This window comes from Alexandromys fortis, unplaced genomic scaffold (assembly GCF_014885135.2).
Source record: "Alexandromys fortis isolate MF-2015 unplaced genomic scaffold, M_Fortis_MF-2015_v1.1 scaffold_213, whole genome shotgun sequence".
In the NCBI taxonomy this organism is placed as follows: Eukaryota; Metazoa; Chordata; class Mammalia; order Rodentia; family Cricetidae; genus Alexandromys; species Alexandromys fortis.
The window spans coordinates 1,994,817-2,019,448 of record NW_026068093.1 but is presented as its reverse complement, the minus strand read 5'-3'; the positions used below and the strand labels follow the sequence as shown (position 1 = coordinate 2,019,448).

At 49.9% G+C, this 24,632-nt stretch overlaps 1 protein-coding gene across 2 annotated transcripts in view; it reads left to right on the top strand.

Moving 5' to 3' along the window:
* The window catches only part of Ngef (neuronal guanine nucleotide exchange factor), a 99,248-nt gene that overhangs the window by 55,386 nt on the left and 19,230 nt on the right, over positions 1–24,632 (top strand). Inside the window, exons 2-4 of one of the 2 annotated variants that reach the window (XM_050123155.1) lie at positions 566–1,227; positions 1,934–2,076; positions 7,575–7,873. In XM_050123155.1, the coding sequence (XP_049979112.1) occupies positions 1,121–1,227; positions 1,934–2,076; positions 7,575–7,873 (549 nt within the window). In that variant the 5' untranslated portion in view covers positions 566–1,120. The remainder of the gene's footprint in view (positions 1–565; positions 1,228–1,933; positions 2,077–7,574; positions 7,874–24,632) is intronic. The other variant, XM_050123154.1, reaches the window with a different exon arrangement.

The window sequence follows — 24,632 nt, the reverse complement described above, 5'->3', positions numbered from 1 at the left end:
CCTGCATAGGAAAATTGGACCCCACCCTCACTCGCAGGTACCTACAGAACTGGCTACAGCTGCTTCAGACAAAGAAACGCAGCTGTCCTCTGGACACCGACCAAGAGGAGTAGGCTGGCCTCCCACTAAGGGGACCAGGCAGCAGGCCCTCCAGATATTCCCACTTCACACCAGACCTGGAAGCGGGATGGATGCTCTGATGGAAGAGCTGCGTGCCTTGGCCCACGCTCCCCTTGCCTCTGAGTGGAGCTGAGCTTGTGCTATGCTACTCACCTACTTTTCTCACTTATCTGCGCTAACAAACAGTAGGAGCAGAGCTCAAAGACCAAGGGGCAGGAAATCCTACGAGCGGTTTCAGGGAACTTCGGTCTTTCTCTTTAATTACGGTCTGCCATCCTCTGGGGTCGCTGGGAGAGATTGCTCCAGTAGACAAATTCATTCAAGAGAAACATCTGCACTGGGGTCCCTCTCTAGCCACCCCACACACCGTGAGGGTCAAGAGCAGGAGCGCAGGGAGCACCACTGTTTCTCCTCCAACTGGGATTAGAGGGTATCCATTCTCTAGGCCGAGTGACAGAGACGCGATCCAAGAGACTCAGCTCTAATGGGAACTGCCAAGGGTCCCCGCTGTAGGCAAGGTGCAGATCTAGGGATGGGACCGAAGGTCCTTCCAGGAACCCAGGCGGAGCTGCCGCAACCGGCCCACCGGTAGGGTAAGAGTGGGAGACTGGAGGAAGCAGCTCGCAGTCCCTATGTCCCCTCGTCTCCCGGCACCCAGAGGCCGCGGGGGAGGTAGGCGCCGCGGGGCTCCGGTCCCTGTGGGGAGTCACCGCCCCCTGGTCCGGGTGCATCAGGCCCCAGCGCCCCCACCCCGCCGCCGCTGGCCTCGCCCCCGCCGCGCGCGCGCCCGGCCCGTTGCCGTGGCAACTCTGGGAGCCTCCAGGCGCGTTCTCGTCCGCGGGAGCGCTCGACAGTGGCGGCAGCGGCGGCGGCGGCAGCTCCGGCTCAAGCCGCGCGCGCTGCGACCTCTCTCCGGAGCCCGCGTGTTGCCTCCGGCCGGGTCCTGGGCCCCCCGCGTGGCCCCCCATCGGCCTCTACGCCTGTCCCGTCGCCTGTCCCCATGGAGCTGCTGGCTGCAGCCTTCAGCGCCGCCTGCGCCGTGGACCACGACAGCTCCACCTCGGAGAGCGACACGCGCGACTCGGCGGCGGGACACCTGCCCGGCAGGTGAGGACCGGTAGCATCCCGGCCCCCGCACGCCTTCCCTGCGTACTTCCTCCCACTCGCGTCCCGGGCGATGTTCACGGACCTCTATGGCCTATTCGGGTTCCTAGCCCCGGGGTTTCTGCTGTCCCCCACTAACTCTAACCCGTCGGACCTTCATTCCCCAAGAAGAGCAGTGCGTCCTGGTCTAGGTTACTAGCACCCAGTCCCTGCGTGGGGCGGCCTCCTGGACCCTCTCCCTGGACGCCCAGAGCGCGCGTATCCTGCCCTGCGCCCTTCTCTGCACTCCGAGTCTCTGGGAGTGGAGGATCAGAGCCCCGAGTGGGACCAGGGAGCGCGCGACGGAGAAGGGCTTAGGGTGGCAGCCGCTGGCAGGACCCGTTGGGGCGGCCTTCCGCGCTGCAGAGCGGCCAGGGTTGGCCAAGTTTCCGATGCCTGCCCGCGAGCTCGAAAAACATGAAGGTTTGGGCGGACTGGTGTGGGAGTGAATCACCCCGTCGCACCCTGGTATAGTGACAAAAAGGGTTTGTAGGGCTCGCCTGGCCCCGGACACGTGGCGGCCACTGTGGCCCCCTCGACTTAGACGCGCGCAAGGCAGTACCCCTGGCCAGCAACCGCTTGTGCCCACGGAGAGTCGCCTTTTGCGATCTAGCCAAGGTGTGTCGTTGCTTGAAAATAAACGGCCCTCGTTCTCCTCCCTCTCTTACAGCGAGTCATCCTCCACCCCTGGAAATGGGACCACACCCGAGGAGTGCCCGGCCCTCACCGACAGCCCCACCACGCTCACTGAGGCCCTGCAGATGATCCATCCCATTCCCGCCGATTCCTGGAGAAACCTTATTGAACAAATAGGTGAGAGTCCCGGGCCGGCAGCAACTCGTTTGGGCCATGAGAGTCTGGGGGATTCTGGGCGTCCCTGGTTGCCGGGCAGGCATGCGGCTTTTGACATGAGTTGTTCTAAAGGTTTCCTAGGCAGAACTGCTGTGTTTTATTAGTGCTGCACCACTGGGTTAATTTAGCCGGGGATTGCGCTTTATTTGTGAGACTGTTTCACACGGCAGCCCTGGCTGGCCTGGAATTTACTCAGCAGCTCAGGCTAGCCTGGACCTCGAGCAGGGCCCCTGCCTCAAGAGCTTGAGTGCTAGGGTTAGAAGCTTGAGACCTGGGCTGTAGCAGTGGGTTTTGATCCTAGTGTCTCTTGGAGAACACTCTTGGTCCAGCCCTTTCCTGCAGAAAACGCTGTTTCTGGTTGCTTCTGCTCACAGTCAGGGAATGGAGTAGCCTGGCTGAAGAGAGAGGATGAAGCCTTTCTTGGCTGCATCAGGGAGGTTCTGAGAGGACCTGGAAAGGTGGTCATGAGTTGAAGTTGTACTCAGGAGCTCTGGGAAGAGCCAGGCTGGCGGTGCCCTCTTTGCACGAGGGGAAATGATAGAGGCGGGGATACCACCAGCTCCCAGAAGACGAAGAGACCCTTTCCAGAAGGTTGCCCAGGATGGACCTAAGGGAACAGCACTTTTGGGGGTCCTACTCCTCACAAATTGGAGGGAGCCCAGGGAGTGCTCAGAGAACTCAGGTGTCCCAATAGCTGAAGTGTTTGCGCTTGAAAAGAAATGTAGTAGCAATCCACTGGTTCTTCTGTTACCACCAGGGTCACCTGTGAATGGTTCTCTTAATCAGAAAACGATGCAAACCGCTTTGAAAATAGTCTGGGATGTTCTCAAAGCCACCAACAGTCTATTCTCTTAAATACAGACTTTATAGTTTGAATATACTTATACTCAATATATATCATATGTATGAAATGTAATGATTATCTTCCATTGCCAAACCCTGGGAGGTCTCCAGGAAGGATGTGGAGCAAACCCAGCTGTAGGAAGACTTCTTAGGGAGGCTGCTACTCTTTTGTGCTCAGAGCTTCCTACCAGGGCCCTGGGAGGAGGAAGCAGGAGGCTAGAGACACTGTTGCCCGAGGGTAAACTACCCCAACCCTGGTTTTATCTCTGTGGTTCTCTACCAGTCCAGCGAAAGGTGCCGGGAATGCTTGCGACCGTGTTTGTGTGTTGTCTCTGGCACTGAACAGGGTGCTTGGCATGTAGACATTACGTGTTAAATAATAAGTGAGTAGCTTGCCCTTTACAAGTAGGCTTGGAAGCTTTGAAGGAAAAATGCTTTCTCTCCAGGAAGAGAGATTTTGAATAGTGGGATGGGGTGGAGTACTTTGGTCAGGAGAACTGGGGGCTCCCCCCTAACAGAGCATGGCCAACCCAGTACAGACCATTTCAGTAAGAGACGGGGGTGAAGCCTTTCTGCTCTGCCTGTAGATGATGACAGTCTGAGCCCTGACAGGGACAGTTAACACCCAAGGGGACGCTTACTAGAGGCACAGATAGGAAACAACAAACCAAACCACAAGGCATTCACAGTGCATTGAGGACAAGGGTTGTACGAGATAAACCTGTTCCATTTATGTGGAAATTAGAATTTAAGAGAAAGACTTGAAGGTAAAAATGAAAGATTATAAAAAAAATGGTGCGTTAGACAATAGTAATCACGGTAACCCCAGAAAGGCGAGAGCTGGAGTGCACCTCGGAAAAGTGGGGGGCCCTCTGAAATGTTCGCACGTGACTCGTGTTGAGTGTTTGGCTGGAAGTAGCAATAACCAGAAGCAAAGGGTCTTCAGCCATGGAGGTGGCCCATCTCGTTTAATGAGTCGAGAGGGGAAAGGTTCACTAGTTGGTTCCTTCACCTACACGGTCACCCAGCTGTGGTACATCCCCTCCTTTATTAGGGCTTTTGTTAGGAGGTGGCTAAACCACACCCTTAAGCCAAGGTGTGTAATGGCAGGGAGAGCAGTTTGTTTTCATGCGTCTACTGGGGGTGGAGACTGTCTTAGTCAGTGTGCTGTTGCTGTGAAGAGACGCCACTTATAAAAGAACGTGTTTAATTGGGGCTTCCTTAATATTTCAGAGGACCATTATCAACATGGTGGGGAGCATGGGGAGCATGGCTTGGAGCTGAGGAATAGCTTAGAGGTGCATCCTGATCCACAGGCAGGCAGACAGTAGGGAGAGAGAGAGAGAGAGAGAGAGAGAGAGAGAGAGAGAGAGAGAGAGAGAGAGAGAGAGAGAGAGAGACAGACACTGAGACACTGAGACACTGAGACACTCTGGGCCTGGTATGAGCCTTCTCCAATAGGGACACACGTACTCCAGAAAAGCCACCCCTCCTAATCCTTTCCAACAGTCCACCAACTGGTAACAAAGCTTTCAAATATATGAGCCTATGGGGCCCATTCTTATTCAAGGACCACAGGTGGCGTTTTAAGGAAGCCTTAGAAGATATTCCCTTTTTCTGTCTCATTGACTAGATTATTAATTCATACCTTAGATTGGTTGTCTTGGCATATTTTGTGTTGCTCTGACAAAATTCCTGAGGCTAGGACCCTTATCTGGAAAAGCGGTTATTTAGGGCACCAGTTTCTCTTGTCCCTGATGAGGGCCATGGCACACACAGGGAATGATAGCAAGGCAAGATTATGAGAGGGAAGCTGGAGAGGTCCGGGCCAGACAGTTGATTGTAGAACTACCAGCTCTTGAGCTACAGCTCAGATGGACCCTTTCAGGGGAGATGCCTGTGTTACTTAATTACCTTCAGCGAGGCTTCACCTTGCTACAGTGGAGACCAATCAGACGAGCAGGAGCACATGAGCCTGTGGGGGAAAATGCTACATCCAAATCTTAGCTCGGGGCAATTTATAATGTTTTAGATGCTTTCCCTCTGAGTTCTGCGGCAAGTCAGTCATCCGGGCCGCCAGGAGACTGTGTCTGGTGAGGGCTGCTCTCTCTGCTTCGTGGATCTTCTAAGATCCCACATGGCAGAAGGAACAGTTGCAGCACCCTCCAGCCTGGAGCTACACCCAGGGGACCCTCTTCCCAAAAGGCCCTTCCTCCTAAGATGATTTCACTGGGCTCCAGATCCCAGCATAGGAATGGGGAGGGAGGGAGGTGGGAAGTGGGAGAGAGGAGCAGGAATTAGACCTCGGTCCTCCAGTGGTGCAGATGCAGATACTGAGACCCACTGGTGGTGGAGCTGAGAGCCTCCATCAGTCCCCATCCACTTCCCTGAGCACAGAATGTCCAGACCAACCCTCCCCTCTCCAATGGAAAGCAGCGGTGGGAGGGGACCGGGAAGAGGCGGCGTCCACTGTGAAGCTCTTTCAGAAATACCATTTTCAACACAGCTACCCACAGTGCTGGTATTTTTGTCTCCTGTCAGTACATGCGCCACTGAGAAGTCTGGGGTAGTGTTTGCCCGCAGTGTGCTGGCTGTGGCATGTGTCTTTTGAGCCTTTAAAACATGCTAAGCTAGATGCTTTCTGGAAGCTTAGAAATGGTGATTTCGAAAGGTGTTCAGCCATGACTAAGCACCCCCTCTGCTAAGTCATCCAGAGGTAGCCCCAGCAAATGTGGTCAGAGTCTCTGCGTGATCGTTAGCATAGAGGGCTGAGAGGAAAATAAAACACTAGCCAGACAACTATGAGGACTTGGGTTCAACCCCCAGGATACACTAAAAGGCAGGCATGCAAGCACATGTTTGTAGCCCTAGTGCTGAGAGGCCGCTAAAGGGTACCCCTGGGGTTCACTGGCCAGCTAGCCTAACTTACTGGATGAGCCCAGGCCAATAAGAAACCCTGTCTCAAAAGAATAAAAAATCCAAGGTGCTCAGCACCTGAAGAATGGTGCATGCCTCCTACATGCATGCATGCATACATTCATGTTCATGCACATACATGTGCACCCCAGCGTTCACAAAACCAGCACTCATGTGTGTATGGTGTGCGTATGTTAAGCTGGTTTCTGAGGTGACATTAGACCGTCCTTGGAGAGCATACTCTAAGTGGGGTTCAGCATGGACTTGGCTGCTCCTTAGCATCCCTCCGGGCAATGAACTCCATGTTGAATTCTGCGACTAGGAGAACTGTAAAAACACAGGATCCTAATCCTCGGAAATCAGGGCTGTCCTGCCTTGTTGTAGAGGCTTCATAATGTACAGTCACAGAGTCACCAAGTGTCGGAAGCAAATAATTTAATTCATGGGATGGATTTATGCCAGACTCACTCCTGCCAGGGAATGCTATTTATCCCGCTGCTGTCAGGGCTTGCACGGTGATCTCCTTCTCCTTTCCCCCTTTCTGCTGTTTAGACGTAATTCCGAACCATGTGTAGAAGGAATAGTAGCTCGTGTCCGTGTTGCCTCCACAGCAAGGACTTTGCAAGGCTCTGACTTAGCGGATCTTACCTTTTCCAGGGCACTCCAAATATACCTGCATCTCTCTGTCACCTTAGCCCTCTGCCCCCTACCTCCACCGATGAAGCTATCAGAGCTCTTGCCAAACTGGTTACTTTAATATTGTTCATGATCCAGTGCCAGCTAGCTGTTGGGGCTCCTCTTCTACCCTGTAACCGTGCCGTGTCTCTGCCCTGCCCCCGCTTAATTGATGCCCTTGCCCTTATAGTCCTGGGAAGTGCCATGGGCCCTATCCTCCCTGCCGTGCATACAGATACATCAACGTGCCTATCTGGGGTCTGCACAGGCTCTCAAGGCAGAGTTCTATCTCTGTAGCATGACCTGCAAGACTCTTGGAGTAAATCCCCTCCCACTGCCTCTTGGCAGGCAGTATCCCACACCTTGTCCCTGCCAGCTTGTGTGGAGGGACTGTCACTTTGTTCTGTATCCAGAATATCCCAAATGTTCATCTCATTTCTTCTCCGTGAGGTGCTGAGTTTACACTGATCCACCAACACCCCTAGCATCCTCCCTGAGATTTGGGTCACATTTGTTTTTAAATGTGGTTGGTCAGGGAATACGCCTCAAGTGTGAGTAGCGGAGACAGCAGTTTGGCTTTGGGCTCAGTTGATGAGACACTGATTCAACATGAAAACTCATAGCCACTCCCAGTTCACAGGATGTACAGACTACACGTCTTAATACTGAAACACTTAAAGCTGGAGAAAGGAACCTGGTGGGAGATTGAAACATAATTGGGACATTTCCATCAATTTTGTAAGCATACTTATTAACACATCAAGTTCTGTATTCTTGTTTTTTTTTTTTTTCCAGTGTGCGTGGGAAAAGCGATTTTGAGTCTACTCAGGGATTTCTTTACTTGTCAGAGGAAACCTACGTATGCTGCTCTTCCACAGGAATGAAGGCGATGGGTGGTCTCTCCTGCAGGGCCAGAGCTGCTGCTGGGGCCTAGGGTGTGCTGGCTTCCTCTGTATGTGCCTGGAGCTTCGAAAGGACCTTCGCCTGACCTCCTGTTCTTGTCTTTGTTGTAACTCTGATTTCAGGGCTCCTGTACCAAGAGTATAGAGACAAATCGACCCTCCAAGAAATCGAAACCCGGAGGCAACAGGATGCAGAAATACAAAGCAACTCAGATGAGTCCCAGGCTGGGGAAGACATGCCAGAGGAAGAAGAGGAAGAGGAGGAGGAGGAACTGGCCAGTCCACCTGAGAGGAGGGCTCTGCCTCAGATATGCCTGCTCAGCAACCCCCACTCGAGGTTCAACCTCTGGCAAGACCTCCCTGAGATTCAGAGCAGCGGCATACTGGACATTCTCCAGCCTGAGGAGGTCAAGCTGCAGGAGGTAAGGAAGGTTTCCGGAGCAGAGAGGGTCTGGAGGTTCAGGGAGTCTGAGGGGTCCTCTGCAGAGCTGAGGTTCCCAGTTGGCTTGCTAAAGCCTTTCAGAGCTGAATGTGTCTATCTACCACAGATAGGAAAAGAAACATTTCACAGGTCACCTAGCACCCAGCCACTTTCTGGTCTGGCTCAGTGCCCGTGCTGAGGGTTAGACGCATTGATACTTTTTGTTAGGCAGGGTGACTGCATGTCTGTATCGTGACATTGAAACCCTAGGTGGTACAGAACTGGTGTCTGTGAAGTGACTCCTGACCTCTGCAGGTGACAATCAGCCGTGCTTCTTTTCACATTTGGAGGCCTTGTGGATTCTGGATGGGTGAGGGTCCAAGAGACCTTTTGTGTGATGGTCCTGGACAGTCTCCCAGAGGTCAAGGAGGTAGAGGCAGCAGGTGAGCGGTACAATGGCCGGTTGCTAACAGTGAGAAATAATCAATGGGAAAAATCAGTAACAGAAACTTGTAACAAGTGTTTGTTTTTGTTGAGCAATGGTCTTAATCTTTTAAGAGCCAGGAAAGTATGATAGAGAGGAGAGGAAGTCCATGGGAGAAAGGGTAGTCAATGGGGAGAGAGAGAGAGAGAGAGAGAGAGAGAGAGATTTGTAACTTGCTCGTGTGGTTCTTGAGTATGAACTTTGTAGAAGAAAGTAATAATGTCACAATGTCTAAAGGCTAATGCCCAACACAGAGCCCAGCTCCTGCCTGTGTCACCCAGTTCAATTCAGGCTCTGCTACTGGGGAAGGAAGTAGTTTTGAAGGACCACCTAGGTTCCACAGGTGTGTCTGTCTGGCTGAATCAAGTAGAAATATATTTCAACTTTGACATCCTACCTAGCATGGGACTACATCAAGACCTTATTTGGGTGGTGGTGGTTGTCATTAAGTAAAACTTAGAGATCAATGCATATATTTAAAACTTTGAAACATAGTATAAACCTTTTCCAGCATAAATGGAGCTAAACACAGAGGAGTGTGCCCTTTATATATCACACAGGAATGAGCAAGTGGCAAAGAAGAGGGGCTGGATGTATGGCACATGCCTGTAATTTCAGTGCACCATGGCCAGAAGCAGGAAGATTTGGGTTCAGAGTCATCCTCACCCACATAGGCCCAGAAGCCAGCCTAGGCTACATGACAGCCTGCTGCAAAAACTGAAACAGAAGCAAAAAATAAATACCATACAGTGGCCACACTTGCATACACCTCAGTTATGAAGGTAAATGAACACTAGGGAGCTCACTAATGGATTAGAAACCAAGCCACCATGTGTGGTAGGAGGCAACTGGTTTGTTTCTGGCTGCCCAGACTCCAGATAGAAACTATATTATTTAAATCTCTACTTGGCCAATCCCTTAAGCATATTGCTAGCTGGCTCTTACATCTAGTATTAACCTGTTTCCATTATTTTCTATTTTACCATGAGGCTCATGGCTTACCAACAAGATTCCAGCTGACAACTCACATATTTCCCCTCTGGCGGCTACAGGGTATCTTGTGACTCTGCCTTCTTTCTCCCAGCATTCAGTTTAGTTTTCCCCACCTAGCTCTACTCTATCACAGGCCAAGCCAGCTTCTTTATTCATTAACCAATGAAAGCAACACATATACAGAAGGACTTCCCACACCAACCATATTATCAGACATAGAAAGCACTGTCGAAGGCCCTTCAGGTGGATAAAGGTGCCACTCACTTCTAAATGTTTTAAAATTCCATAAGTAGCCCACCAGCCACCCTTTCATGATGTTTTCAAAAGCAGACAATACCAGAGCCTTCATGGGCCCCTTGTAGCTTTCAGCTGAGTTTTTATGAAAATAATCTCTGCTCTGTTCGGCGTGAGAGCACAGGCCACTGATCCCTTCCCAGCTGGAAGGCAGACTTCCAGACTGCACGTGGAAACCTTGTCTCAAGACAACAACCCCTTCCCTCAGCATCTGCACCTGCTTGCTTTTTAGTGTTAGACACAACTGCGTCGAATAAGGATGGAAGTTTGAATGAGGATGGAGGAGCATGAATGACCAAGGGTCAACAGTGCTCACAGGCTGGCCAGGGTGCAGGAGTGGCATTGGGCAGTGTGGGCTCAAGAGAACCCAGTCATGTGTGTGGTACACCCTTTTACTCTTGCAAGACTGTGGGCACCTCGCAGCAGTGAAAGGGGCATCTTCCATCAGACCCCAGCACAGGGCATTCAACAGGCAGTATAGGCTTAGCAGCCCCAGTCTGAAAAACACTAAATCTAAAATAAAACGCTCAAAACCCAGAAATTTTTGAACACAGATGTGATGTCACAGGCCGACAATTCTACACCAGCCAACCTTTTCACATGTAAAACTATCGAAAATGTTTTATGTAAAATTACTTTTAGGGAACTGGAGAGATGGCTCGGTGGTTAAGAGCACTCGCTGCTCTCCTAAAGAACTGGAATTTGGCTCCCATTGCCCATGGTGATCGCTCACAACCACTTGCAAACTCCAGCTCCAGGGGATTAACACACACTCTGTCCTCTGCAGACACACACACACACACACACACACAAATTCCATTTAAATTACTTTTTAAACTGTGCGCATAAAATGCTTGTAAACATAAATGAGTTCCATAATTAATCCAGGTCTTGCTTCCAACATTGCTCATTATTTTTGTGCAAATATCCTCAAATCCAAAAATGAAAATCTGAAGTCAGAAACTTGGTCGCAAGTGTTGGGCTAAAGACACTAGAATTTCACCTTGTTACCAACTGTGGGAGAGGCTGTGGTCACCCACATCTCTAGCCCCAGTTCCAAACCACCACGTGCTCTTTGATCTATTGAATGAAGAGTGTGTCTTATTCTTGTCCTCTTTTCTCTTCTTTTCTTTCCTCCTCCTCTTCTTTTTTTTCTTCTTCTTTCTTCTAGGTTTTCATGTAGCCCAGGTTGGCCTCAAACTCACTAGGTGTCCGAGAATGGCCTTGGTCATTTTAAAAATAGTGTCTTTTTCTTACTTATTTGTAAATATTTATTTTACGTGCATATTTTGCTTGTGTGTTTGTCTGTGCACCTCGTGTGTGTCTGCTGCCCTTGGGTGTCTGAATAAGGTGTTTAGGTCCCATAGGACTGTAGTTGGGTGGCTGTGAGTTGCCACGTGGGTGGTGGGACCCCAAACCACATCCTCTGCAGGAACTGTATGTGCTCTTTACTACTGAGCCACCTCTCGAGCCCCAGCCTTGAACTGTCCATCCTCCTGCCTCTACCTTCTGAGTACTGGGATTTCAGGCATATGCCACCGTGCCATATTTAGCCGGTACTGAGGATGGAACCCAGGACACACACTAGACAAACACTGCACCCACTGAACTGCATGAACCCCAGCCTCGTTGCCCCCTTTTCTGTCACGCTTCTCTATTCAGGTTCTTGATTGATGAGCAGCTTTTACATATTTTATATATTTTATAGTTTTTATATATTCTGGATATTAATTCTTCCGACACTTTTTATGTCTTCCCCACAGTATAGCGGGGGGAAGTGATAGAACTCACACCTGTGCCGGCACCCATCTGCCTGGGTTTTGATTCTCCACTCTGTTTCTTCTTAGCTGGACTACACTGGCTAATCCATAAAATGCCAGTATCTGGATCTATTTTCCGTTGCCATACTAGTACAGAGATTGGGTCGTTTATAAAGAACAGATGTGTGTTCAGCTTTAGCTTCTGGAAGCGAGGAGGTCAAATGAAGGAGCTTCGACTGATGGGGGGGGGGGGGCATGCTGCTTCCACAGCGGGAAGCCAAATGCAATCAGGCACAAAGATAGCAAGAGGTGCCGAATCCCCCAATAGCTTCCCTATTCCCAAGAGGAAAGCATCAACCACTCACGAGGTTACCTTCTCTGCAACCCAAGCACCTCCCGAACTGAGAGTCAGGCCTCATGTGAGCGTTAGGGGGACACAAGCCATCACAGGGTTCTCCTGGTTCCTGCCATTGCTCTGCGCAGATCAAGAGAATATCCAAGTTCAAGATCATCATCCCTGGGCTTCTCCCTCTGTGGCAGCTGTCTTCCTTCATGGAATCCCTCTCTTCCTTTTCTTAGAAAATCTTCTGGCCTGCTTATGTGTTTCTTCCTAGTTGTCTCTGTGTGGTGATGGTGATGGTGGATGTCTGAGGAGGAAGAGAAGCAGGCTCCAGCGGTGGAGGAGCCATGATGAATCTGGCCCCAGGGTCCCGTAGGCTGCTGCACACCATGCTGTACTGTAGGAAAGAGACACACGGGGACACAGGAGCCTGAAAAAGAATCCTAGGGTACTTTGTGTAAAACCCTCACCCGTAGTCCAAAGACAGCGCAGTGAAAGAGAATGTGAGCCACCTCCTTCGAAATCTTTAGAGCCAGTCTGGTGGTTTGTGCCTGTAATCCCAGCACTCAAGAAGCTGAGGCAGGAGAACTGCTGGAGACTCGTGTATCTTTTTTTTTTTTTTTTTGGTTTTTCGAGACAGGGTTTCTCTGTGGTTTTGGAGCCTGTCCTGGAACTAGCTCTTGTAGACCAGGCTGGTCTCGAACTCACAGAGATCTGCCTGCCTCTGCCTCCTGAGTGCTGGGATTAAAGGCGTGCTCCACCACCTCCTGGCGAGTATCTTTTTTTTTTTAAACATAGTTTCAAGTTTACTATTGTCGTGTATACGTGCAGACTCGGTATGTGTGTGGGCGTGTATGCCACTGAGTCATAAGGAGGTCAAAGGACAACTTTGTAGCATTACTTCTTTCCTTCCACCTCTGCAAGGGTTGCGGGGATCACACTCAAGTCTTGCTTAGGCAGCAAGGACCTTTACCCACCGAGTCATCTGCCCAACCTGAGACTCCTATTTCTGCCCTAAAGGGGAGTGGTGTTTATTTCCAGGGACCATAAATACCACCAAAAATGTCTCAGTGGGTCAGAGCACTGGCTTCCCATTCCAGGGGACCCGAGTTCATTTCTTGGCACCTGCGTGGCAATGCACAGACATCATTGGCTCCAATTTCAGGGCATCCAACACAGTCTCCTGGCACACACATAGTGCACAGACATGTATGCAATCAAAACACACATACACACATAAAATAAAACTTTCATTTTAAAAAGGAAAGTTTATTATTTGTTACTATTATCTATTGAAATTATACAAGTCATAACATCTCGCTACACAGTCTATTATGGTGAAACAAGACAATAAAGTGTAAATGCTGTGGACACTTCAATATGGCAGTACACATCTGGAAATGTGTATCCCAGCATCCGTGAGTCTGAGGCAAGAGACTCCCCAGCTCAAGGCCAGCCATATAGTGAGTCTGGGCTAACTTAATAACTTCAGTCTATTTCACTGGTGGTGGTGAGGGCGCTACACTGAGAGTCCTGTGGACTCATCGTGCCTGAGCTGCATTCGGGGGGCACTCACAACGCCCCATATTCTACTATCAAACAGTGGAGGGCTGGAGCAATGCTTCACTGGGTAGCATACTTACTTCTAGAGTGTGAAAACCTGACTTTGGGCCCCCAGAACCCACCTAAAAGGCCAGGCACAGTGGTATGGCTGTAATACCATCAACAGTGAGAGGGGAGGCAGAGACAATCGGATCTCTGGAAGCCCTCTGACAAGCTAGCCTAAAGTTCCAGGCCATGGAGAGACCCTATCTTAAACAAAAGGATAGATGGGAAGTGAATTTTAAAAAAATCTATTTTCATATGGGTTGGTGACCCCCGATTCCAATCATCTATGGAGCTCGATCAACAGTGACAAGATGAGTCACTTAGAGAAAAATGACCAAAGTGTTCACCTAGAAGAACAGGGCTAGAGAGGGGGCTCAAGGGTTAGGAATGTGCATTCCCATTGAAGAGGACCTGAGTTTGGGTCTCAGCATCCCTATCAGATGGCTCACAACTGCCCGTAACTCCAGATCCAGGGGCATCCAGTGCCTCTGACTTCTGTGGGTACCCACTCATATGTGCACATATACACAGACACAAACACACATACACACACACACACACGATTTAAAAAAAAAAACTACAAACGGCCACTAAGTAAATGAAAGAAGTGAAAGTCAAATTCACTGATAATCAAAAAACTCCAAACCAAAGTGGCATCCAGGTTGTTTTCTGTACTTCAGAGTGACAGAGGACGACCTTTAATTTCTTTTCCTTCTGCCTCCACTTCTAAAATGCTGGGATTACAGGCTTGTACACCCCTGGCAGTTTAGAGAATGCTGGGGGTGAAACCTAGGACTTCATGCATGCTTAGCTCCACCTAAGCTACATCCTCAGCTCCAGCCATGTACTTACACCTAAAATTTAGTTTGGGAGAATACTTGTATGAGCACTGCCAGCACCGGCAATAAGGATATAATAGTATTTTTATCAAGATCAAAAAAGAATTTATTTGCATGGTTCCCAGTCATTCTTAACCTGGAACTCCATCTTGTAAAATAGTCAGGCACATGCACAAGTATCTGCTTATTAGGATGTCTAGTCCCGTAAAAATTAGGAAAGTGAGGGGAGAAGCCTAAATGCTCAAAGATGGAGGAATTGTCTAGTAAGATTGAACTACAGATAGTTAAAAATGGGTTTTCAGCAGCCAGGGTGCTGTTCAATATGGAGGACTTGCAGGGTATGTGCAAGACCCCTGGGTCCTATCCTCTCTCTCTTGAGAGAGAGAGAGAGAGAGAGAGAGAGAGAGAGAGAGAGAGAGAGAGATAAAAACAGGTTTTCAAAGAATTAAGTAGTGGATATTCACAACATACAGTGTTTCCAAAGAGTCGAGCATCACGTCTATAGCAGACTGAGAGCTGAGATGGCCCAGTGGGTAAAGATGCTTGCTGCCAAGCCTGACAACCTGACTTCCATCTCCCAGAGCCACGTGGTGGGAGGAAAGGACCAACTTCAGGGTCATCCTCTGCCTGCCTCACACACGCGCAACATACACAAACCCACACACAAATTAATAAAATGCAATTTTTAAAAGTAAAATACTTCCTTTACACATTTTTGCAATTTCCTATGGATCGGAATGATATATCTAAAAACTCGATGAGTCCAAGCTGATATGCACTACTGTATTCAGCAGCAATCTCTCTCTCTCTCTCTCTCTCTCTCTCTCTCTCTCTCTCTCTCTCTCTCTCACTCACACACACACACACAGGCTTCCATGTGTCCTGCTACGGATGTTTAGAGCCTGGCTTTACAGATTGATTTTAAAAATTTTAATGTGTGCTTTCTATTTTGACAATGGACCTGAGATGTTCAGGTTTTATTCTTTGAATCAGTTACAAAGATCTATATTTATGTGGCTGCTGGGTTTCAACTCAGGTCCTCATGATTTTGTAGTAAACACTCTTCACCACTAAGCCATCTCTCCAGGCCCCTTAGACCTCTTTTTCCATCTATATTGCTGTGAGACAGACAGCCTCTGGGTCCCACCAAGTCAGCGTGCGGCCAGAGCATCCCTGGTCCCTTAGCTACGTAAGTGGCAAGTGTCCATGACCCCCTCATCCCCATGACAACCTTGGGTAAGCCTGAGTCTGATTTGGTTCTAGAAGAATCAGGATTTAAAGCAAAGGTGTGTGGTTCCCTCTACTTTAAGTAGAGGCTGCGGGTGAGAAGGCTGAAGGTGGTGCTTGCGCTACCATGGGGGGACTTCTCCACTCATTTTTAGTTGCTAGCTTGCTCAGAAGCCCTTGGTTTTTGAGTCACTGTTTAAGAACAGGGCAGTTTGAAAAAAAAAATAATTAGAACTGACTCAAATTAAAAGACCAGAAGGAAGGTGTGTGTAAAAGGTGTCGGGAGGCGGTGGCTCCAAGCTGCTATGAGGTTCAGCTGGGTCTGTCCATCCTGCTGAGCCTGACTCAGAAGACAGAACTGCCTTTTGCTTCTCTGCTGCTTTTTTTCAGACGTCCAGAGCCTCCGTATACTTCTGGTGCTCTAAGCTTTCTCACTCTCTCTTTAAAGCCCCCTCCCCACCATGTGATGTCTTATCTACAGTGTGGCAGGTGCCTCATGCTCGCCTAGCTGAACTGGAGTGGCTCCTCAACCCCCCCCCATCTCCATCTTTTTTCTCCTAGCACCTTCAGAGACTTATAGTCTATTGCCCGAGAGTTATTCCTTTAAACTCAAGTAAAACTGTCCTTGAGGTTCAAAAGAAAAAAAATGTGTAAGGTATCTCAACAGGGAGGACAGGGGGCTTTTCTAGAAGGTGGCAGGAAGGAATGGAAGGAGACTACAGATCAGGGAGGAGGCATGGACAGGGAGGGTGGGGCTCTCCACCCAGCAAAACCTCAACCTGCTTGACGGTGCATGCCTGCCACCTGGCATGACGAGAAATGAAGAAGCCAGGGGCGCCTGGAATGGCTTGTTGATCTGGCTGTGGTGGCCTGTGTCCCAACTCTGTTCAGGACCCTACCTCTGCAAAGGGGCTTCTTTGATCGAGGGGGCAGACCAGACAGAACTGGGGACATAAACAGGAAGTGGTGTTTGAGCATCTCCAGGGCACAGAGACACGCAAGCACACAGGTGGAGTGGCCTACAGGCTGGCAATGGTACTAGCAGCAAGGCCCAGCATGCCCAGACAGGAATGGGCCTCGTTCTTCTGGGGAAGGAGATGGGAGGGAACCCTACAGTCAACCACAGTCTGAGTCTACTGAGGCTGAAATGAGACTTGTAATTTATTGTTTTCACCCTCTTTTTATACCTTAGAGCAGCCATTTCCACCACCACCCCCGCAAACAGTGAAACTATTTTAGAAGGAAAGTACTTCCTGTTGTTGTATGGTAGACTTCTAACAAAAACTTAAATCATTGGCTATGTGTAGCTCGATGATAAAGCACTTACCTAGGACATGAGAAGTGTTGGGTTGGGTTCCTAGTACTACAAACACACGCTTAAATTATGATTATTAGGTTGTTTCCCAACCCCTGTTGAATTATTTGGAGCTTTTAAAGACTTGTTTGGTTTTTAATTATATGTGTAAGTGAGTGTGTGAGTGTGTGTGTGTGTGTATGCCTTGGAGGACAGAAGAGGGTGTCAGATATCCCAGAACTAAAGTTACAGTCAGTTGTGAGCAGCAAGTTTTCTTAGTCATGATATCATCTTATCAGATCCCTGAATGAAGAAACCCCTAACAACGCTGCAAATAAGTCCTAAATAAATGGAGAGGGATGGGAAGTTTGGCCCCTTGCTCTAAGGTATAGCCAGTAGCTACCACCTAAAACATCACATTTCTGGAGTGTTTGCTAGAGAAAGCAAGCAGAAAACGCTCCAGCAAAGCAAAGTAGTTTGTGTATCTGATATAGAACCCCAAAATGACAAAATTATCTCTGGTCTGGATTCAGCAATTAGGAACAGTGGCCACTCTTACAGTTCAATCCCCGGGACCTACCTGATGGCTCACAAGCATGTGTAACTCCAGTCCCTAGGGCATCTGATGTCTTCTCCTGGCCTTAACAAGCACTGTGTGTATGTGGTACACAGGCAAATATTCAGGCAAACACTCATACACATGAGCTAAAAATAAGGTGGTCTCAAAAAAAAAAAAAAAAAAAGCAAAGTACCAAGTATCTCTTACTCCTGTCTCTCACAGGTTCCTGTGGCCCCTGAGACACGTGTTCAGAGTGGAAGAAAGTGAGGTGGGATGGGGACAGGGTTGCTCATTTCTTTTCACTTAGCAAGCTGTTTATCACATCTCCCCATACTGATTCTTCTCCCCGCCCCAGATTTATGGGACTTACTGTGCAGCTGTCCCATAGCGTAGCCAGTTCCTGGGGATGAACACCTGCACTTGACTTTCTTATACACGCCAGATATCATAAGAAATAGAACGTGTGCTCATCTCAGTGCCGAGGGCATCGTGGCTGCTGTGTAGAATTCCTGGTTTCAGCTGAGGGATCTTAAAGTTTGTGGATGATGCTCCCCCACCTCAGCCACATGTGCGTGCCCCAGCTCCTCGTCCCCGTGGGCACATTATCTCGCTGCTTCTCCTGGCTTGCGAGTGGGATGAAAATGGCTTCTCCTTACAGCTTCTATCTATACACTTCTGGCAGCCAGGCCTTTTCATGGTCCTGTAACCTGAAAGCTTTTGCAAGCTGTTCTGTTAGCCTGGTCTTCTTGCAGATACTTGGTCAGTGGCTCTGTGACACAGGACACTTGTTGAGGGTTGGGTTTGATGTTTTGGGCCAGGGAACCTTAGACCCTCAGCTCTTGCAGGGTCCTTGTCACTCCCTGTCAGGCACTGTGGCCCAGGCAGCTGTCAGTGGTGCTCCTGCTGGGTTCAGCCCTGTGCTCACAAGATTTCAGCCACAAGGGGCTCAGTCTTGAGCCTGGAGTCCCCTTAACAGCTTACTCCTGCCCAGAGGTTCTGCTTGACTAGAGGAGACTTTCCAGACCCTGGTTACACTCTCAAGCCTGTGGTATGTGCTGCTCCCAGGCTCCGGCTCTGCAGGCCAATCACCCTAGAGATGAGGAATGTCTGGAAGAGTGAGGTGTGGGTTGTCCCACACCCCTCACTGCCCTGTGTGGCTGCTCTGAGGACCAGAGCGGACAGAAATCAGGCATCCCAGGGGTAGAGGGACTCCTCTGTTCCTGTGACACCCTGCTGAGAGGAGCTGTGGAATTGTCCCGAGACAGTTGCTCACCCGAGCCACTGCCCTGACCCAAGACAGTACCCACAGGCCCTCAGAGTGTCTGGGGAGCTGAGTGCTTGGCACCTGAAGCTCAGGCTGATCCTTGGCAGTGTTCAGAGCCCCTGTAACCTCTGATAGTTTACTGAAGACATGAGGACTGGATGGTGGGTCTGAACAATGGCGTCAGTGGGTAAGGTTCCCACAGCCTCTCAGGAAACCCAGAGCTTAAGGACACCCCAAGTCCTCTGACACTATGGTTCATGCTTTCTCTGCCCTGCATCCGCCTCCAGACATAAGCAAATGGGCTAACAGCAAAGCCATGGTTAGAGCTTCAATGTGTCTCCTGAGTTGGGGGCTAGAAACTTAATCCCCAAGTAAAGTGTTGAGAGGAGCTTTAAAGGGGGGCTAGGCCTTGAGGGTGGGAATGGGCTCGTTATCAATGGAGGGGGTTCTGTCTTCCGAATGAGTCAGACCCCTCTTCTCTGGTGCATGTGAGCATGCCCTTGGCTTTCCCCAGGCAGCAGCATGTTGACCTCCAGCCTCAAAACCATTAGAAAATCTTCTGCCTCTATATTCCCGCTTGAGCTCCTGCCCTGACTTCCTTTAACAATGGGCCATGATGTGGAAGTGGAGGTGAAATAAATCCTTTCCTCCCCAGGTTGTTTTTGGTCATGGTGGTTTATCACAGCAACAGAAACCCCCACTAAGACAGAGGGAGGTGGTTCAGTCTCTAACCAGTGGAGAAACACAGGCTGCTCTCCATTGTGGGGCTCAGATACAGACTCAGCCCTGACCCCTGAGATGATCCTTTGTCTGAGAAAGCCCAGCTCTCCCTTGAGAGGATAGAAAGGGACCTTCCGGGACCCTGAGGTGGGGCTTCTGTTTCATGTGAGAGAGGTGGGAGGTGGGAAGAAGATCTGTAGGCCCCTGGTGCTGAGTCCCACAGAGGGAACCCTGGAGATTCGAGCATCCAAGATTCAGGGAGTGTGAGGAGCCAACCTGACATCCAGATCTGGGTGAAGTGCAGAGTCCGAGTTTTAAGACAAGTAAGGTAAACAGCTGCAGAGAAAGGGCCCAGCCTTGAGTCAGACATGGAGGACAGTGAGACAGCAAGCACCCTCTCTGACAGGGCTAACTAGAGAAACAGAACTTAGAGAATGAACACACACACACACACACACACACACACACACACACACACGTGTGTGTGTGTCGTGTGTATGTGTATATATATGGGATTATTATTAATTATTAATTGCCCTATTATAATAATTAATTAATTATTGACCAGTGGAAGGTCCAAGAATTCAGTGGCTGTTCAGTCCACAAGGCTGAATCAGCTTGTCTTGTCTTCAGTATATACCAAAATCCCAAAGAAGTAGGCTCTAATGCCCATGAAGGAATGGACTTGCTAGTGAGAGCGAGAGCAAGCAGGCCAAGAGCAACCGCTTCCTTCTCTTGTGTCCTTTATGGAGCTGCCAGCAGAAGATGTGGCCCAGATTAAAGGTGGATCTTCCCACTTCCAAAGATCTGGATTAAAGGTGTCTCTTCCCACCTCAAAGATCCAGATTAGAAGTGGGTCTTCCCACTTTAATAAAGAGAAATTCCCTCACCGTGCCCAGCCATTTAGGTTTTAGGTAATTCCAGATGTAGTCAAGTTGACCACCAAGAATAGCCACCACAAGTGCCTCCTGTTTCTTGCCTCTTCTCTAAGTGTCGCTGATTCTTTTTCATATCCCTGTGCTGATGGTCAGGGCTCCTCTGCTTCTGAAACCTCTTAATCAAGGCAGTCCCAATAGACCTCGCCTAACGCCCAACCAGTCGTGAGGCCACGTGCAGTTCCATAGGCAGGACTGCAGCCATGCTGCGTTAGTGGGGAGTCTTGCTGTGATAAAGCACCCAATAAAAGCAATGGAAGAAGAACTAGCAGGGTCGTGGTGGCATGTGTCTTTAATCCCAGGACTTGAGAGGCAGAGGCAGTCGGATCTTTGTGAGTTTGAGGCCAGTCCATTATACAAAGCAAGTTCCAGGACAGCCAGGGCTATGTAGAGGGACTCTGTCTCAAAAACAACAAACAAGAGTTTAATTTGGATTACAGTGTGAAAATATGTATTTCATGTGGTGGGGAAGGCAAGCTGGCAGAAAAGTAAATTGGCTTGCAACAGTGTGTCCACAGTCAGGCAGCAGAGAAAGATGGATGCTGGGGTTCAGATTGCTTCAGTTCAGCCCTCCAACCCTGGAGTAACACTAGCCCCAACAGGATGACTCTTCCTCTTTCAATCAACCCAAGTTAGAAATTTTGTCACAGACTTGTCCCTAGGGGGCCATTCTAGATTCTGTCAAGTTGAGGACAGGAACCACCACCCTTGGCCTCTGGCCCTGGTCCTGCCACCTCTCCCTGAGGCAGGTTGGCTCTGAGCACGTCCACAGGTATCCTGAGGGGTGTAGTACTGACTCGGTGTCTCCTTTCCCGGGAGGACAAAGAAAAGTCTACATTTATGCTGAGGGTGGGGAGGATATGCTGCAGAAGACACAGGACATGGCTGCTCCTCACAGCCTGGCAGGGGAAAACTGGTGTGGGATGTGTGTGTGTGTGTGTGTGTGTGTGTGTGTGTGTGTGGTGTGTGCGCATGTGTGCCCGTACACACCTTCCCTCACTCTCTCCAGGAATCTCTTCAGAGGGGCCCTAGCACCTGGAGAGTCACCACCTTCCCATGTCCTGACCCTCCTTCACCGCCATCCTCCCTGCTCCCTGTCCCACGTGCCCAGTGTCAGGCATCGGCATCCCTGAGAACATGGCTTTCTTGTGATCCTTTGCCCCTCGGCACCAACTTTACTTCCTAGGACAGACCCACCTTGCCATTCTGGCCAGAGTGCCTTTCTACCCGTAGGTAAAGCAGTGCCCAGGTGGTGGGCAGTTGTGCCCAGGTTGTCTGTCCGCTGCTCTGTGGCACGCTGGGTCCTGAGTCATGCTTTCTTCCTGAGCCTCCCTCCTCACAGCCACCCAAGGAGCCCACACGGCCATTCTCACTTAGGAAGATTAGGCAGTTATCGCCAACCTCCCAAAGCTGGGGCATTGTTGGCAGCCCAGCTGCTCACAGCAAGCAGACATGTCACAGTCCTCACCTGCACTGGCCTTCTGGGAAACAGCAAATGTGAGCCAGCTCATAGCCTGCACAAAGAATCCAGGCAGGGCGTCCTGTGATTCTCATGGTTCTTGGCAGGTAGCAAATGGAAGAGCTGAGATCTAAGAGCACCACTGGGGGACCAAGCTGTGATTCATGAAACTTGGGTCAGTCTAATTGTGTGACTGAGGACACCATCCGGCAGTCAGACTCACAGAGCAGCCAGGGAGAAGCTACGGTGTTCCTAATTCATGAAGTGTAGCGATGGCCGCTAAAAAGTTTTGTAGTCTCTCTCTCTCTCTCTCTCTCTCTCTCTCTCTCTCTCTCTCTCTCTCTCTCTCTCTCTCTCTCACACACACACACACACACACACTATACATACTCATAAACACATACATACATACACTCAGACTCTTAGCTACTCATACACACATTCTCACACATTCACGTGAACACATTCATATGCGTGTGTGAACAAACATGAACACAGAGTCATTTTTCTTGAATGCAATGGGATAGCTGAGACAAAGTAAAGAATCCAGCATAGTGGTGCAAGCCTTTAATCCCAGCACTTGGGAAGCAGAGGCAGGAGGATGTCTCTGAGTTTGAAGAAAGCCTGGTCTACAGAGCAAGTTCCAGAACAGCCAGTGATACATAGAGAGGTCCTGTCTCAAAGAGGAGGAGGGAGATTTATTTTGACTCTGTTTCAGAGGTTCTGGTCCACACTCTGCTGGCTCTGTTGCTGTGGGCTAGGGATCAGGCTGAATCCCATGGCAGGAAGCCGCTCACCTCATCACAGAAAGCAGGGAGAGACAGGAAGAGTCTAGGACAGGAGCTACCACCCCCAGGGACCTACTTCCTCCAGCTAAGCCCATGTCCTGAAGTTTCTACCATCTCCCAAATAGCAGCTCAGGACCAGGCTTTCAATATGGGAGCTTGGGGAGTGGAGTGGAAATCTCATATTCAAACACATCTATATATATTCGTGTGTGTGTGTGTGTTGTGTGTGTGTGTGTGTCTGACTGTGTGTTTGTGTATTTGTGTGTGTGTGTTGGTTTTGGGAAACAGGGTTTCTCTGACTCTCCTGGAACTCCCTCTGTAGACCAGGCTGGTCTTTAACTCAGAGATTTACCTGCCTTTCCCTCCCAAGGTGCCACCACCGCCTGGCCTACATACACTCTTTAAACCCACATTCAGGTGCACCTCACTGCCCGGTGCTGCACCCTCGCAGCGGGTGCCCAGCGAGTGTGTGGCACAGATGACGGCTGGCTGGCTAAGTGAAGAGCACACAGGGCCTGGGTCCCTCATCCCTCATTTCTTTTAAGGTTTTTTATGGGTTTTGTTTGCACTGGGGATCAAATTGAGGGCCTTTCACGTGGTGGGCAAAACCCCTACCAGTGACGCACGTGCCCGGACCCCCCGTCTCTCCGGTATAACCATGTAAAGGCTTGAGTGGCTGAGGGTCAAAGCAATGAGGAAAAGACGACTGCATTGGTGTAGCAAGTAATGTGGCCTGCTAAATAAGGATAAACATCCTGGCCAAGGAAAACTCACGGATGACTAACCGCCTATAAATGGGTAAGGAGGGGCAGGGTGAGTGAATGGGCTCAGCCAGCATCAGGAGTGACTCAGGACAAGGCCTGCTGGGTGGCAACCGCAGCACAGCCAATCCCGACGTCTCCAGACCCTGCTCCTCATAGTCACTGGGACAAATGCTGTCTTCAGCAGGGTGCACTTGCGAGTATAGTCCTCGGTGTCTCGGACAGTGTCCTTAGCGCCATCTGATAGATGTGGGGGTGGTGGATCCCTCAGTCTCGGATAAGGTCGTCTGCAGTCAGTCGGGTCAGTCACACCTATGAGCTTGGAGCCTGGCCACTCAGTTATCTCAGCATCCTTTTGAGAAATTAAACTTAACAGCAGGAAGATGAGTTACTAATGTGTTTGTAGCTGAGAAGCTTCCAGAAAATGTCATGTCCAATGTAGCCTTCTTCTAGTCTGAGCTGCGTACAAGCAGCTACAAAAACCAAAGATGGATTTTCAGCCAGCATTTGGTCCCAGGGCCACAACTCATGGCATCTCAATCCTATCTGCACTGTCTCAAGTCAAATGCAGCCCGGGGACCTGGGGTCTGGTGTGGCTGTGATATCTCTGTAGACTTTCTTATTGTTGCTGCAGAACGTCTCCAGCTTACAAATGCATCCCCTGTCTCAAAGGGCCTCACCAGACCTACTGGCTGACAGGGCTTCACAGGGAGAGGTGGCTGGAAACATCCATGTAACCCTGCTTTGCCTGGACCCAGCCTGGCAGGAGTCATAACAGAGCCCAGGATATGGAAAACCCTTTGACTGAATCTGGGTTATCGCAATGAGTCACATGACTTTGAGGGTGTTGGTCACCACTCTGCATCTGTGCTCTTCTGGTGAGACAGGAGTTTCTACATCTCCCTTCTGGAAGACCCTGAGGATTAATGAGACAGCGTGGGAAATCCATGGCCCACCTCAGCCACACCCAGGCGCGTGTGTTCTGGGGACAGACAGCAGCCCCTCCCTCCCTTCCACCACCCACCTCCCTCCCTTCATAATTCCTGAAGCTGGAACCTGCACTGCCGGATCCCTGACCATTGCTGCTGTCTGTCCTCAGTCTGATGGACTGGTCTCTGAGGACTGCTATTGAGTACTAGCTAGCATGAGATGATGGAATTTATCACACACACACACACACACACACACACACACACACACACACACACAAGAAACTGAAGTGGAGCTGTCAGCAGGGCCCTTCTCCCTCCTGAGCTCCAAGGAAGAAGCCTTCCTTCCTCTTTCAGTCTCTGGCTACAGCCCGATCCCCACTGTTGTAATTTTTTTTAAAAAGCAGCACATGAAAGCAAGATGTCATGTGATAGAGCTCAGGTGGGGGGGTATTGGGGGAAAGTGAACAGGAAAAGGGGAAGGGGAAAGGGGAGACCAGCCTCTG